A 17,838-nucleotide genomic window follows, 5' to 3' on the forward strand; every position below is an offset into this window, starting at 1 on the left:
GCTCAAGTTTGAGGGACGAGTTTCTCAGAGCTTTCTGCGCAGCCGCGCGCAGTAACTCTGGCTGACTAAGTAGACAAAGTATTTGATGTGGTTTGGTGCACCGTTTAACCGGAAAAATAATACTAAAATTTATAATAAAATAATATAAAACCAGCTAGATGCGTGACTACGAGGCGAGCGCGAAAGCCCCTCACCGGGCTGAAGCTGCATGATGATGCACTTCTGTCACCAGACTGCACAATCTGGCTCCAACACAATGTGGTAGCATGTTGCCATGAGCGGCGCTCCATACTCAGGGGAAACGCCAACGCCCCTGCATACAGTCCGCTGGCCCCGCCCTGATCTAACAGACTCTCAGCAGTTTGTTTCTCAAGACTTTTTCGTCAGACTGCTTTCTTCTCTCCACCTGCTTAAACGAAAGCTGCACTCAACCACACTGGGGGAACTGCCTCTTTCCTGAAATATCTCATCTAAGGAAAACTTTTGCTCATCCAAACTCGCTCTTTTACTAGAGGGAAGCTACTTCAAGGCCTCCCCGCTATTTTCTCTCCCAGGATGGCTGCTGATACAACCGAGAATTCCTCTGCGGGCGTCGTGGAGAAGCTGAAAAGTTACGTGCGGACCCAGAAAGGCACCATCCTCGCTGCAGAAATTGTGAGTTTACAGTGGAAACAAAGTGACTCTTAAGCTCATAAAGCTGGCTGTGGTACGTTTTTACAAATCACGTGTGGCTGCTGCAACCAATTAATATTTAATGGGTTATTAAGAGTTAATGTTGGTACTGATTTTCAGGCTGAAGGAGAAGCAGATCTGAGTGATCGATGATCGATGTGAGTGAGGGCAGAAGGGTTGAGAAATGCATGTGGTTTGTGGGGGAGTTGAAGGTTGAGGGACGGAAATAAAGGGTTTCCACCTGTCAAAGGCACATTTGACACTAAAGAGCTAAATGCTGAGGAAAATTAAATTCAATTCACAAATACTTTATTAATCACAAAAGGAAATTAAATGTTGTGGTGGGTCATTAATTTAGATTCTTCAAAGGGTCAAATAATAGCATAACGTTGGAAGGGTACACTGCAAAAACACAAGATCTGATAAAGTAGTTTTGGTTTAGTTTCTGCTGCAAATATCTTAGCAGAATGGTAGGAGCTCGATTTGAGTCAATAATTCCTTAATATTGGTGGAAACGATTATTTCACATGGTATAAGCAAAATAATCAGGAACTAGTGCTTTTTTAATCAATATTAAAGCTTTATTGATCTAAAACAAGCTCCTATATTTTGCTGAGAAGTTACTTCAAGTTAGTTTTGACTTATTTCAAGTTTACTAAGATATTTTCACCAAACACTAGGCCAAGAATAATTGGTAAAATTTTGTTTTTTAGCATTTAATTATGTGTTCTGCAAAGGTATTCAGACCCCTTTGAACTTACATCAAGTATCTTTGGTTTAATTTCTACAGCAAATATCTTAGTTCACTAAAAATAAGATAAAACTAACTTACAAATAACTTTTCAGCAGGATATTGGAGCTTGTTTTGAGTAATTCCTAAATATTGAAAAAACAGCCGTAGCTGATTATTTCACTTATAAGAAGGCATTTTTCCCAAGTTATAAGTGAAATAATCTTCCAATAGAACTACTGTAGTAGTTTTAATTAATTAAGAAAGTTTACTTGTATAGCACATTTCAGCTAAACATCACATACAGTCATCAATTGAGAAATCAGTAACAAACATCACTTTTTGTCAAACATCTTCAATATACATCAAATATTGGTCATTTTTCCATTTATTATTGTTCAAAAGTGACTCTAAACTGGAGGTTTGATTTAAAGGAACGTAGTTTTTCCATTAATAATCCACGATTAAAAAATTATTTACTGAAAATAAGCTCCTACATATGTTTGGTCTTATTTCAAGTTTACTAAGATATTTGCACTTGAAACTAGACAAAATACTTTGTTAAATTTTGTTTTTGCAGTTTATGTGTAAGAGAAAGTCGACTTTCTCTTACACATAAGAGAAAGTCGTCCTGGTGGTGGCACAATCATGCTGCGGGATTGGCTTATACTGGTCTCATGGGATAAAACGATGATGTAATTGTTTTTATTGATTAAAACTAAATCATAATTGTTCCAACAGCAGCAGTTGTCTATTACTTCATTCAAGCAAACAGGTTCAGCAGTGTTTTTATTGCACTTATTGTGCAGAATATAATTTTTTTCTGTTCTGCTCTTCGTGGAGAAACAGATTAGCTTGTTATTTGTTGGGCATCTCGTTGCTAGCCAGCTGTAGTTTTAAAACAGCTTGATGTTAATGAGAGTGACATGTTTATACAGAAATAGTGTGAAAGTGTGACCAAATTTAGAAAAGGAAAAAGTTTATCCTCCTCCTTTGATCCAGCTGACTGGCTGTGCGAAGAAGCTACTCATTAAACTAATGCTAAACTGGGATAAACAAGATAAAAAATGCTGCTGTAACTTTATAAAATCTTAATATACCTGATGTCATCCCATATTTTTCTTCTTTTCTTTAAATATGAACAGTATAAATAGGCAATGCACATCACGTACCTTTAAACAAATTATATCTTTGCACATCTTGCTTTGGTTAACTAGCAGATTCGTAACCACAACAGTGAGAATGGAGCAACTCAAGCAACACCTGAAAAGAAATCTGTAGTCATGGCAAAAAGCAGCCACTTCCTGTCAGGGAATGTTGTTTTATTTCTGTACTTAACCACCGTTTTTTTTTTTTCTTTGCATGAATGCGTTTGTTTGCATTTCATAGTGGTGTGAGTCCCTTTGACCTCCATTATTTGCGTAGGTTCTGTATTTACTGTTGTTGAGATTACCGTAACTTCTTTATATATTTAAACACACTTGCTGGTTCAGTGGATTCTTATCTAAAATTTGCGTTTCTATTTTTTACAGTATATTTCTGTGTCGTAACTGCAAACGTCTTCAGAGTCTCACTCTTTTGATGCTGTTGAGTTCGTGGGAGTTAGGAATCATGGGTGATTAAAAACTGGACTGGAATGAGTACTCGAGACTCCCTCCTGACAAAGTGCTTATAAAAACAGCCTTTTTTATAGTTCAGACACCAAATATACTGTAACATGCATTAATTCACTCAGTGAAAACCATCTGAAGAAGCAGCTATGTCACTCCTTGATTAGCTGCTTTATTAAAGCCAGTCAATACTGTATCAGCCACAGTCACTAAAGGGTATTTCCACTTTCTAAGCTGCATTTTCTCTAGAATATTAAAAAAAAATCCATGAATAATTCAAAATCACGTTCCATAGAGCAATTTGTGTCCAGGTAAGTCCGTGACTTCTGAATCGCGAATTGGAGGAGGTCTTCACTGTTTAGTTTTTACAGTTTCCGATAAAGTTTTATTGTGCTCAGAGAATAATATCAGTGTATTAACAAAACATAAACCTGATCAGAAGTGATAGTTCTTCTAGTTTCCTTGTTCTTTAGGTAAACAGTGCATTTTTTATTCAATTGTTGACACAGTTTTGTGTAGTTAGCCCTAAGAGCTGTGTCTAAGTTGAAGAAAAAACATGTGTAAATGTGAAAAGTAATAAAGTAGTTAAGCTATGGCCAGATGTTAAAGCCTGTTCAGCAACGTCATGTTATGTGATGTATATTTTCTATTGCTTATTTTAAGAGTGAGAGGCTTCTAAAAATCAATGCTTCTAAAAAAAATACACCCAGTAGTTTTTTTTTTTTTTTTTTATCAATAAATTAATGTGTTTTAATGTCTGGTAAATGAGCCATTTCAAAAACGTTCTGAATGTAACGTCACAAATCAGCAGATTCTGCCCCTCACCTAGCAACCGTAGTGAAGCCCAGCCCGTTACCTAGCAACTGCAGTGAAGCCCAGCCCGTTACCTAGCAACCTAAGCTGAGTTTCAGCTCATTTTTCAGCTGGTTTTACCGCTGTGTGATGGCTGCTGGAAAAGAAAAGTGTTTTGTTGTTGACTTACCATCCAGAAACAACTTGCTATATTCTTGTTGACTAAAATCTCATTTTCTCAGATTCATTTTGTGCTTTGTATTGTCGTTAGATCTGTCCTAACCAGTTCAAGGAAGCATAATGGGTCACCTTTAATGTTGTGTTCACAAACAATCATTGAAAAAGACTAATATCTGCTAATTTATTTACAAAATGTTAAGATTTCCTTGTGTTGTTTTTTTTCATCTGAGACACAATTTGAAATTAAAAGGCTTTCAAATTAAGTTTAGATCAAATTAGCATGTGTGATGGACAAAATGTCCGGTGTGAATTAGGAGGATATTCAGCAGCTGTAAACTTTGCTTATGCCTTAGGCCATTGTAATATTGGTTTACTAGAAAATCATTTTAGTAAACGGAAGTTATTTACAGTAGAAAATAACTTCTACTGTTGTTAGCTAGCACCTAAAGCTAAGTAAATGTAAAACTGCGTTTTTTGAAAGCAAGAAAAACCCTCAGTCTGTGCCTCCCTGGAAAAAGGGTCTGCTGTCCCAAACGGAACAAGCTAATTTTAAAGACGGCCTCTCTGAACTCCACCCACTGTAAAAGTTTCCCCTCCATTTCTTTTTTTTTTGTTTTTTTTCATGAGGTAGTAATGGAAACTCCAGACTGGTGTGACGATTAGGCCTCGGAACAAGGAATCCATGAAGCGTTTAACCCGGATCTCGGCTGCCGCTCCATTCAAGGATGACTTCAGGCAGAGAAATCCTCCATCAGGCAGGATTTCTGAAATAGCTTAGAAAACATTCACAGCTCCCAGAACTCCCCAGGACAAAAACAGGAAGGAGTATATTTTACTGCTAACTATGGGGAGTTTCAGTTTGGACGGAAATGAGCCTCTTGGTATCAGTTGCTGGAAATACTGGTGTAAAATTGGGAAATGTGAAGATCTAATCGTTTATTTCACATGGAGTGACTTCTCCGCCTGTTAGTCATGATGATTGTGTTGGAACATGTTTGAATTGCAAGTTAATGTGCAAGTCACACACCAACTGTAAGGGAGTGCACATTTTCTTCATCATGTCTCCGCAAAGATGAGCTGGAATGACCCATCTGAACCTTAACGTTGAAAAGATCAGGATTAAAGGGTATGTACATTTCTAAAGCCCATCTTTTCCAGGTCTGTTTAGACTTGTAGCTCACAACAGACGTATTTTTTTTCCAAAAGCTAAATTGAAGCCTGAAAAAAACTCAGATATTGTGTTTTGAAACGCCAAACTTCATCAGTAACTAAAACAATGCCCATCCAAGAGAAAAGTGGTGACAGAAAAGTGCCCAGTTCAAATTTGAGGTTATAAAATGAGGGATTATATGGCTATCTGAGCAGTTTGGAGACTCAACAAACCAGCACCCTACGGAGAGACTTAAAAGAAATTATCTATGGTGAACCTGATCTACATGCAATTGTTCACAAAACTTGAAATATAAATTCTAAAAGATTTGTCGGCATAGATGTAATTTGTGCTCCTATTCTGACCAGCATTGTTACTGTGATGGGTATGTGTCTGTATTTATATTTTTCCAAACAGCTCTCACCAAGTTTATGTTTTATGATACTAATGAAACTGAGACGATGCTAAAATACTCTCCTTTAAGACTGCGATTAATTATTTTAGTAATCGATTATTCTATTGATTATTCTGATGGTTAATTGGAAAAAGAAATTTAGAGAAAAACATTTATGTATTTATTTATTTTGTCATTTTTAACTGTTCAATACATAAGTGAAAATGATAAAAATATGCAATGCTGAAAAAAAACACTTAAAAAAATATTTAAATTGCTTAAATTGGCACTTTCTGCACATTTTAACTACTTCAGTGTTTCTTATACAAAATATAAAGAATACAAATAAATAGAATAATGAACATTTCCTTGCCTAAAATGCAATAAAGTTGAATGTTTGATCATCTGAAACAAAGGATAATACAATTGCAGTGTAGGGTTACTCTATTGATTCATTTTTTGATTAATCTAGGAATATGTCGCTTTTCGGGAGTATGTTGTCCTTTCAGCAAATGTCCTAATTTTGAGTCCGTGTACTCCAGCTAACGATTAATCAATTACTAAATTAGTTGACGATTATTTGAGTAATCGATTAACCACGATTAATCTGATTAATCGTTTCAGCCACACTCTCATTTCTTAAGCTCAAATATATTTAAAAAATAATTACTTCTCCATCTAACTATCTATAAATCCAAAAATCTTTTTCCTGCTAAATGTCACAGCGGCTGCAGTCCCTTCAACGGTCTGGCTGTTGACTTCCTGTTCAGCTATCAGTCGTTTCCTTGGCATAAACTCTTGTTTTATTCCCTTGGCTTTGGGATTTTGCTTACAGTCGAGTTAAAAATCCTGGAGCAAAAAGTGTTTCCAGCAGAGAGACTGTTGCAGAAATGTCCCTCCACCCACTCTGTGGTGGTTTCCATGGAGCCCATTCATATTTCCTGCATATATATTCTAAAATATTTGCTGCTACACCATCAATTCAACACATTGCCATTTAAAAACTTGATAATTAAGAAAACAAGGTAGAGAGTAAAATTCTTTGAGATTTGTGGCTCAACAATGACTTATCCTGTTTGAAAATCAATAGCGAGACCAATTTACATTCATTTATCTTTTATACTTTCAAGATTTTAAGCTTTTTGCCTCTAAAATATGACAACACATGCAATTTAAGGTGCCTGTTTAGTTTTATTCCTATGAATTTAGAAAATAAGACGTGTGGTAATAAGTCAGAATTTGCTCAAAGAGTGATGATATAAAACTTCCCTCATGATTTTACTCTCACTATTTCCACTTTCCTTTGTGCTTGGGAGAAAAAAAAAAAAGTGCTTCAAAATAAAGGCGGCTTCCATAGCAACTGTTGCTGTTTGGTTGGTATCCGCACCATGCATGGGCTGAGCTCTTGGGGCTCGTGTTGCGGCTCACTATAATTAGCCAAAAGTTTGCAATAATTTCCTTGTAGTCAGTTTAAAACGAGCAGCTCATTATTACACTGATGCCAGTGTACTCCGGCTGAGATCCTGAAACGCTGCGGACAGACCCCAGCCTGTGCAGCTCAACATGAAGGTGTCAACAACTCAGAGGCTGGTTTTGTTCTCGGGGAGTCCTCTGTGTGGTATGGTGGGTGTTTTTCTGTATGACGGCCTCTTCAGCCGGCTCTGTCCCGGATAGAGCTCCTTTTGTGCGATATGGTTTGGCCTCGGCCTCTTCGCTGCCCTACAGAGGCAGCCTGTGCCAGTCCCTGAAACGCATGAACTTCTGATGCCTCTGAGCTGCTGGCTGGCTGCCTGTGGGCGGCATGTGAGGTAGTAGTGACAGATGTGAGCCTAGTGTCTGCTCAGTTAGGTCATGCCTGTATCATGTAGACTGCAGTGATTTGACACTGTTGGCCAAGCTGTCTATGCCTTAGAATAAAATCGTGTAATGTGTAAGACAAGCTTTTAGTCCTAACTCGAGGGCTGGAGACATTTTATTGTTGTAGTTTGCAATTTTACCTCTAGATGGTATTAAACTCTACTTACTGATCCTTCAATAGAACAAGTTTACATTTGGCATGTTTTATACTTACATTTGGGTCTGCTTCTAAAAACAATCCAAGCATTTAAAAAAAAACAAACAAAAAAATCCACTCATCTTTTGGCAATACTGAGAACTCAGTATTGCCAAAATACTGAGGACTAAGTATTTTGTCAAAAGACTAAATAAGTTATGTAACTTTGTCAGTTACAGAACTTTGTAATTGACAAAGGTGTGAACTTGGTCAGTTACAAAGTTCACACCTCCATGAACTTTGTAACTGACAGCCACCTTAACAGCCAGTTGCTATGACAACAATAAACAGCCCACAAGCTACAGCTCTTGCTTCGTTCCTAACTTTTGAACAAAATAAGTATTACAACTATTACTCGATTACAATTTTTGAGTACTCTACCCACCTCTGTGTAATACTAAAATAGATATAACTTCTAAAGGGATGTTTACTGTAGTACTTACTGTTGAACTAGCAAAATTAGCTTAGCTAATTCTTATCCGCTAGCTAAGACGGACATGTAGCCTATGTGTACTTACTCTGCCAGAACCAGAACCTTGTTATTAAAGAGGTCGTATGTCCTTTACAAATCCTTTTAAACATTGATTGTATGCGTCCACAGATTTCAGGCGAAGCTCCTCCATGATGTAAACACTCTTCATGTTCACCAAGTAGTGAACAGTATCACAAAATGAGATCGGAGGCAGTTTGTCCTCATTTTCCTCCTCCGTCTCATATGAGTCGATCCCGGCAGCAGCCATTTTGTTCATGGATCTTTCTCTCGCACATTGGTCAAGAGTGTCCTCATGTTTTCTTTTCGTTGGTCTCCAAGCCATGTGTCCGTTATACATTCTCCTATTAAGGTGGCGCATATCACTTCCGGTTCAGACTTTTTGGAATTATGTATAAACTAATTCTTTTAGTATTTGTAAAATAGACCTCTGCAATGTAAAGGACACTGGCCCTCACCTAGTAACCCCAGCGACGCTCCGTTACCTAGCAACCCCAGCAAAGTTCCGCCTGTTACCTAGTGACCCAAGCGGAGCTCCAGCACATTGGTATGAAGGAAAAGACAGGTGTTTTGTTGTTAATTTAAAAAAAAATGCAAATAACATTAAAACAGTGCGGTTTTATTTATTTTTATTTTTTCAGAAGAAGAAAGCATTTCATTTGTTGTGAACTTTAAAAGGTACTGGATGTTAATGAGAAATCCAGATAGCAGACATCTAAGATCTTTTTGTCTCAATATTTGCTTCATTTTTCTTCTTTCAGCGAAATGAGCAGAGCGGCAAAAATAGTAAAAAATACCTTCACTTCTAACAAAATGCATTTAAATTTGTTTCAATATTTTCACAACAGCTGTCCGAACTCAACACCTTCTGAAAGGAGAAGAAACTGACTTTTAATATGCAACTATGACATGACATTTTCAAGTTCACAGTGCAAAAACACAAAAACAACCAAGTATTTTAGGTACATTTTCTTAGTACAGTAGAACTAAAACAAAACTAACTTATAGATAACCTGTCAATAAGCTATATAAGCTGGTTTTAAGATAATAATTTCTTATTTTCTCAATACTGATGGAAAAAGTACTAGTTCAACTGGCAGATTATCTCCAAGTGAAGTTTAATCTGCCAGTGGGACGAGTACTTTTTCATCAACATTAAGGAAATTAAGGAATTATTGATTTAAAATGAGCTCACATCTTGTTGAAAAGTTTCTTGTAAGTTAGCTTTCTTTTATTTGAAGTGTACTAACATTTTCAGTAGAAACTGAAGCAAAAATACCTGATAAGATATTGTGGGTTTTTTTTCAGTGCGGTCAGATATACACATATGTTTCTTTCTTTTTAAAGGTTGATACATGTATTTGTACAAAATGTTTCATCTCGCAGCGATTACAGGTCGTCTTTCAGTTTTTATGCCACAGATTCTTGAAGGAATTTGTTTGGATGTGTGATTGCGTTTGCCCTCACATTTTGAGCCACATTATAGAAAACAGACCTATAATGGGCTGCAGGCTTTGAGTTTATGATTTGTGTGCACTGGCAGCATTTTGCTGATCTGAGAAGAATGCATGCAGATGGTTTTTTTTCCACATAACGGAAAATTGCTGAGGGAACGACCCCTTACTGTAAATCTGTCTGCTTGCTGCAGACGCTCGGAGAAGGTTAAACTTTAAGTCACTGTCTCACTGAAGAGTTTTTTTTTGTTTTTGTGTGCTTTCTTGTTTTCCCAGGTTCTCAGTCTGATAATCCTCATCTGCTATGCTTCGTCCTGGTATGGCGGCTACACTGCTGTTGCCATCTGCGAGATGTGCTTTGCTATCGTGTTCTTCTGCGTCTTCATGATGAACCTGGACCAGCAGTTTACAGCCGTCAGCTGGGTCTGGAGTGTAAGTTCTTCGTGAGCAAAAGCGTTTTAAAAGAAATTCTCCAGCGTGTTGCTCAATGCATTATGTTCTGATTTATTTCTCTCTTTTTTTTTCCTGCAGGACTTTATCCGTGCATTTACTGGCACTCTAGTTTACCTCATCACGTCGCTCATCTGCGTCATCAGAGGAGCCGGGGACGGAGCGCTCATCGCAGGCGGGGTCAGTTCGCTTGTCTCTCGTCTGCTCCCAGAAACCCAGAAACTCCTGATTCTGGGTTTCACTGTTTGTTTCTGACGACCGTTTACCATGCGACTTGTTTCTAGGGAGATGTGCAGAAAAAAACATGTTCTGTTTACCATGGCACGGTGCAGCTATTTGTCACAATTCACTAATTCTTAGAATCTGATAACATCCCACATTTCCTTCCTGTTCAAGATAACTGTAGTTATTTTCTAAAGGCTTTATCAGGTTTTATTTGAAAGGTTTTATCAGTGTGATAAACTGAATGTTGGCACCAGGGTCATAATGGTTTTGAGGTTGTCGTTATAGTTTTGTTGTAACTTTTTGTTGGTCTAATTCATTTAGTTTTATTTAGTTTTTAGCGTCTGTTTGCTAGTTTCTAATAGTTAGTTTTAGTTTTTTCATATTTTGGTAAATTTTTAGGTATAGAATTAAAAAAGGTCAAAGTATTGTGATAATGTAATGCAGTGTTTCCCAACCCTGGTCCTTAAGGCACACTCTAAAACATGTAGATGTTTTAAAGGTTTCCCTGATTTAATGTGCCTGATTCAACACATTGCAGTTCAGGAAACACCTTTTAATCAGTCATCGATTGAAATCAGCTGGGCTGAAGCAAGGAAATACCTAAAACATGCAGGCCAGTGTGCCTTGAGGGCCAGGGTTGGGAACCACTGATGTAGTGAACGCTCAACAGTGTTACATAATTGGTTACATTTCAAAACATGTAACCAATTATTGTAGATTAACTCTGTTGTTTCCTCCCAACTTTTGTTGTCGCCGTTTTGCGGACTAGCATAAGTGTCGCCAGGAAGAAAATGGAGAATTGTAATTTGCCAAGGGCTGACGTAAATTGCTTGCCTGGGGAAAAAGTCTAATTAATTTCATATCAGTTTGAAAGGTTAATAAATAGATTCATTAACAAGAAAGTGAAGAATATAATGCCAGCATGTTTTAGTTGGTTTTATAAACACACAATATAGTTCCATTTAGTTACAGTTTTCATTATTAATTACTGGTTTTATTTATTTCAGTTGATGAAAATATTTTCTCAATTTGAGTTTTTGTTATTTTGTTAGTTTAACTGCCATAACCTTTGTTTGCACACCTTGAAGAGTAGAGTGCAGACCATGACATATAGTCAAAACATTTTGCACCACATGCCGAAGATGGGACTTTTTCTTCTCCCTGAAATAAAAATCCCCAAATAATTTTATTGTGAATTACTTTCTCTGTATTCTAGCTGCCAAACAATGAACTAAGTATTCATTGATTTTCTGAAACAAAATGGAAAAGAATAAATTATTGTAGTTCCCAAAAAGGCCTCAGATATTTTCTGTAACATAAAGGCATTGGATGGGTTGAATGTTTTTGTTGGTTCTTTGTTTGAAAACCTGCCATATTTAGACAAGTTTAGTATATGAGTCTGTTTTTCAGTAAATAGTCACTGAGCGTTTGTGACTGTGCATACATTGATATTAAAAAGAGAGCAAAAAAACATGGCTAATGAAAGAAAATGCTTTTCACACCTGTTTCCATTTAAGAAGATATTTAAATTAGTAAATGAAAACCTCCCTCTTCAAAAATGATTTAAAAATACAAAATTTGTGGTCAGGGGGCCACACAAAATTATTCAAAGGGTCGCTAATGGCCCCCAAGCCGCATTTTTGACACCCTTTGTATAGTGGGAAAAGTGTGGAAAAGCACAGAAGTAGAAAAAAGTCTGAATTCAAAACCTTGTATCGACTTGTTCCTTCTCACTGCGAACCCCAGGCAAAAAATAATAATCACAAAAGATACTTTAAACCTAACGGGCAAGATTTTACAGGAGCAACAGGGAATAAAATGTTTCAAATGTTTTTTGAGCGTTGCAGCAGTACTGCTAATTTCCGACTAAATTCAGATATTATTGTTGTTGGATTTCAAAATAAAGCGAGCTTCCCTTTTCTTAACCACATCCTTCCTCTGTGCTGTGGATCTCTGGCCGGGTTGCAACACGAGGTTACAACCATCTGCATCCGATCAGGTTGCAACAGAACAACTAAGTTACAGCTTAGCATGTGTACAACATGGGAATTAAAATAAATTAATGCAAGTGTGGAAAGCATCTTTTCTTTTTTGCTTCTTTTGGGCATGAAATAGAAAAAAGAACCATCATTGCTGGAATCTTTCTTCTGAAAATATAAGAAAATGTAAAAAAAACAACAACAATGTTTGTTTATGTTAATTAAGCCATAATGTCTCAACCGAAATAACACCTGGTAAATAAAAACCGAAATAATTGAGCTGTTTTGCTCGTGTTAGGCCATTTGAACACGTGGTGGCTCTTTCTATGAACCCAATGGGAAGTTTGTTCTTTGAAAATGTCTGATGGTGCTTATTTTGCAGTCTGACATGAACAGAGAAGTAACAGGAGAAAGGGATTTAAATAATTTAAAATAAAAACTCAAACAGTTTGCCATTAATCTTAATCGACACGTAATCAAACTAAAATGCCTGAGCGGACTGAACTAAAGCTCAAAGGAAACAAGGTTGATCTTTTTAAAAGAATATTTAAAGCAAATACAGATAAAGAAATCAACTGGAATCCAAAACGACCCGAAACCCTGACAATGGCTTTTGTTTTAATGTTAATAAAGTTCTTGTTTTTCTGTATTTCTCAGGTGTTTGGCTTGCTCGCGGGCCTCCTGTTTGCATATGACACGTACACCATCTACCTGCAAATCAAGAGTGCCAGGTCGCAAACTGGAGGTTCTGGTAGGAACACAAGTGTTTATTCACCGATGCATCCAAAATCTCCCCTGTGACACAAACACTGCAAAAACACAAACTCTTACCAAGCATTTTTGTCCAGAAATCACACCAAAGTAACTTTTCAGAACGATATAGTAGCTTGTTTTAAGTCAGTAATCCTTAAATATTGATAAAAAGTTCCAGTTCCATTGTCAGATTTTATGATTTATAAGAAGACATTTTTCCAATGAGTGAAAAAAAACTTCTACCAATGGAACCGATAGCTTTTCCCACATTTTAAGCAATCATTTACTTAAAACAAGCTTCTATATCTTGCTGAAAAGTTACTTGTAAGTTAGTTTTGTCTTATTTCAAGTATAACACTATGTTTGGTCTAGAAACTTGACCAAACATATTTGGTAATATTTTGTGTTTTTGCAGTGAACCTCTTGCAGTATATATATATTTTTCCTGTTGGTATATAAAGCATGCTTACTTTCCTGATGCACTTTTCTACATTAATTTCCAGGTAGCGCAGCTTAAACAGTCCATGCATCTGCCATCGACGCTGCAGGAACACAAAACAGAGAAGAGCGGCTCAGTGAGGGGAGATGGACAGTAAAATGACCAGGTCACAGTTTTAATCATTGCAGCTGTATGGTGTGAACAAATGAGAAGTATTTTAGAGCCGTGCCTGAGAGGAATACCACAGAACCAAAGTGAGAGGCACTGTACTGTACATCTGTGTCTGCATGTGTGCTGCAGCGGGAAAAAAAAAAAGTTTTTGTTCCGACCAAGACAGACCATCAACTAAACAGCGAAACCTGACATTAATAAGGTACCAAAAGACTATTTGGTGTCAAATAGCTTTTCTAATACTTTTCTCTACTGTAATGGACTGCTGTAGGAAATATTAATCGTGTTATTTGGACTTCAGAAGTAACTGACACATTAGGAGTTATTTAAAAACCGAATAATATTCGTCTCGTCATTGCTGTCAATATTTTTTTTTTGTTAAAGTGTTTTCAGTCAGTTAATTATTATAATGCACAGTCTCTGTTTTTTTTATGAGGGGTTTTGTTAAGAGGTCATGAGCAATAAATATGTCACCAACATCAATTGACTCTCCTGGTATTTTCACTTAGATAAAACTTTGAGCTAAGCTAACGGCTCAACAGGTTGGCTACCTGCAAAAAATGTTTTCTTTTGTTTTCTGTAAATAAAAAAAGTTTCTTCTCATTAAACACAACAAAAACAGAAAATCTTACCAAATATTTTGGTCTAGTTTCTAGTAAAACATCCTAGTACACTTGAAATAAGACAAAACTAACTTACAATAGATTTTCATCAAGAAATGGTAGCTTGTTTAGTAATTAATTAATACTGATGAAAAAGCACTACTTCCTTTGGCAGGTCATTTCACTTACAACATCGGAAAAATGTCTTAGTAAGTGAAATAATCAGAAAAGGAACTAGTTCTTCTTCATCAGTATTAAGCTATTGGCTTAAAACAAGCTCATATTTCTTTCTAGAAAAATTAATTAGACCAAACACACCTGGTAAGATTTTGTGTTTTTGCTGCGAAGATGCTCATATTTTATGTATTTGCTTGAAGCTAATGTGGCCGGTTGGAGAAACAGTCACGTAAATGCACCATGCTAAGTGCTACTAGCTAACTCTGGTGTGGAAGTTGTTACTGCGACTAAAAAGAAGAGCTACTTTCAATATCGCTGTGGTGTTAATAAATCAGAGATGTAACAACCTATTTAAAAGAAAATGGCCCTTTTAAATGTCATTTATTCGGACATTAGGAGAGTGAGAAGGCGCATAGAGCTATTGGCGGCCAACGGTACAACAGTGGTGCTGGATTCAGTTGCGTTTTATCTCGGGAAAAATCGGTCTTAGGTTTAGCACTGATACTGTTTAGCTTATAATATCTTCTGCTTTTGTAAAGCATTTTGTTTCAACTTTTTTGCCGCAACCTTTTTTGGTACTGAAGTAAAGAAAATTATCCTTGAAATAAGGGGCTATTAAGACCAGTAAACCACGCTGGAGACTTTTTTCATCCACTTTTGGTAGAAAGAGAGACACAAAAAAACCGATCATGCAAATGGAAATGATCAAACTCATGCGATTAATTGATTTATTACTTACAGGTTTAATTGGCTATCGGCAACACATGATTTGTAGAAGTATTATTTGGCATTGGCACTAGCAGAAGAACAGCATTTTAGGACTTCATGTCTCAGAAAACATCAGACACCAAAAAAACATCAATTCCCAGATAATTAACCATAAAAAGGCCAAACGGATTCAAAGGGAAGGATGCTACTGCGATATTGTCACTCCAGAGGGCGCTGTTGCCTTAATTCATACATCTTAACCTTCCAGTTAACCTTACAGGACTGGTAACGCTGGGAATTTTCCAACATTTTTATTTGTATGAAGCAAACGGAAGCAATAAAAACCAAGTTTGAATCCCAGTTTTTACAGCAACCTCCATATCTGATGCTACATTACTCAGATCATAATTTAAAACATTATTCCTACAATTATTCATCTTCCAATCTCTGTTTTATCAAAGTGAGTAATCTGGAAGTTATCGACCGCAAGGAGGACATTGACAACTCATAACCTTTTAACTAAATCTTTGAAAAAAGCTAATCTATTTTCAGTTTCATGTAGTTATACTTCCATCCTTTTTCACTTGTTTGATTTCTGAGTCCTAAACAATTAATGGGTTCTGTGGTTATTTGTCAATACTGTTCTTTTGTTTTGGTTTTGAGAACATATTTCTGATTTTTATATATTCGATATTGACTCATCCTCAGATAATCGATACCACGCAGTTTACGTCGTCCTCCCTCACGTTCACTCATCTTTTTATTCTTCCTCAGGTTGTGATTTTTTTCATACATCTGTAACACATTTTCTAAAGATTGAAAGCCATCTTTCTGTTGAGATTTTTTTTTTGTAGTGTCCCTGTTTTACTAAAAAGAGACAGAAGGTTATAAATTTGTTGTTGGAGACCAGTGTGTTGGAGGAAAATCTTGTCATTCTAATGTTTTTTTTTTCTAACAATGTGCAGTCTGTCTCTTTAAATTCAGATTATTGTTTGCTTTGAGAAATAAACCGTCATTACAACAAAGAGTATTAGCATTTCTATCTTTTGTCCTGAGTTTCTTCCATTTGATTGTTGGATGTGGGTTTTAAGTTGTTGTTCTTCTTATTGCCGCTAGATGGAGCCAGTCAGTTACTGATTATCAAATGTGTGACATTTAAAGACGCAAAATCACCAGAGTTAGTGAAAAATGGCTACATTTACTCAGTTACATCTATTTGAGTAACTTTTTTTTATGTACTTTTAGGAGTATTTTTGCTACGGTGTGCTTTTTACTTTTTCTTGAGTAATTTTATTAAGTATTTATACTCTTCCTTGAGTAACACTTCTTGATTTTCTACCCACTCAATGAAAAACAAACATGTTTTAATGATGAATTCACCAGACACAGTTTTGGTTAAAAGTTTTATGCATTTTTTTTATTCGAAGAAACTGATTTGGAAAAAAAATGTCTTTTGCCTGATTTTGTTACTTTTTTGCTACTTATATGAATATTTGTCCTTAGAAACCAAAACTTCCACTTAACCTTATATTTTGCTCTGTCTGATGATGTGATTTTAAATATTAAATGATTGATCATTTGATCAGTTACTCGGTAACTGAGTAAACTTTTTTTTTACTAAATACTTTTTTACTTTTACTTGAGAAATAATAGTCATTTTTACTTGAGTAATTTCTTGGATGGCTACTTTTTATTTTTGCTTAAGTAAAAAAATGCTGAAGTAGTGTTACTCTTACTTGAGTCAATTTTTTGGGTACTCTGCCCACCTCTGAAAATCTCCCAGAATCAACTGAGTAGTTTTGTAACCCCTGTTGTTGGTTAATGGATAAAAACAAATTATCTCGCATAGTGAGATAATCCACAGTGAGGATCTCGGTTCATGCAGACAGTATTCACGTGGGATCTCTAATCTCATCTGATTTTCATTTTTTACAGAGAGAGTGCATTCCCATGCTTTATTCTGAGATTACATTGTTTTGTTTTTTTATTATTATTAAAATCCCTCCCTTTTATTTAGTACCTTTCAATTGCATCCATGTTATTTTTAAAGCCCTGAAGTGGAATGATAATCCCCTCTTTGGGATCATGCCAGCATTCACCAAACTGCTTCCGAGGCTTTTTAAAAGCATGATGATGATATCCCCCAAACTGACTTGTATTTATTTATTTGTTTATTTATTTTCAGATTTCTTTGTGGAATGATTTTTATCTTATTTCAAAATTTAATTCAAAGGATATATTTACAGTGATGGAGTCACTATGACATCAGAGGAACTGGTGTGGAAACATCTATTCCCAGAGAACAAGATGGAGGTTATAAATTAATGGATGTAGCTACAGGATTTATTATTATCCCCTAATTTGTAAACCGTTTTAAGCATACAGTAAATCAAAACCAAATAGAAAAATTCATAAAACAGAATATGCTTTTATGAAAAGTAAGCCTTTTATTTAGACATAAAAAATAAAATAATGATTATATAATTAAATGGTATGTATTTTTGTGACTATTCTTTAAAAGTGTGTTCAATTAATTTAAATTTCAATGTCAATAAACACATGGTACGTTTTTGTAATTCAATTCAAAAGGTGGACACATTTTATACATATTTATTACACAAAGTGGGATTTTTTGTTGTTGTTATTTCTGGTAATTTTTATGATTATGAATTGAAGCTAATATAAAACCCAAAATTTTGTATTCAGTATTACATAAGACCAATTTAAATGAGCACTTTTAATGCAGTAGTGCATTTTTGACCACAGTATGACCGGCATAATGGTCCAGAATATGGTGCATTATATCATA

General features: G+C 35.9%; 1 protein-coding gene across 2 annotated transcripts; it reads left to right on the forward strand.

Moving 5' to 3' along the window:
• The first annotated feature begins 313 nt into the window (after positions 1 to 313).
• plp2b (proteolipid protein 2b) lies at positions 314 to 16,056 on the forward strand. Of its 2 annotated transcripts, none has more exons than XM_008414366.3 (5): positions 314 to 654; positions 9,802 to 9,957; positions 10,057 to 10,155; positions 12,837 to 12,930; positions 13,436 to 16,056. In XM_008414366.3, the coding sequence occupies exons 1-5, from the start codon at positions 556 to 558 to the stop codon at positions 13,447 to 13,449; spliced, it is 462 nt and encodes a 153-aa protein (XP_008412588.1). In that variant the 5' UTR covers positions 314 to 555; the 3' UTR covers positions 13,450 to 16,056. The 2 variants fall into 2 exon arrangements, with proteins under 2 accessions (XP_008412588.1, XP_008412589.1); XM_008414367.3 differs by lacking the exon at positions 314 to 654 and adding an exon at positions 6,908 to 7,151.
• The last annotated feature ends 1,782 nt before the right edge of the window (positions 16,057 to 17,838 follow it).

This window comes from Poecilia reticulata, chromosome 7 (assembly GCF_904066995.2).
Source record: "Poecilia reticulata chromosome 7, P_reticulata-male-v2, whole genome shotgun sequence".
Taxonomy (NCBI): domain Eukaryota; kingdom Metazoa; phylum Chordata; class Actinopteri; order Cyprinodontiformes; family Poeciliidae; genus Poecilia; species Poecilia reticulata.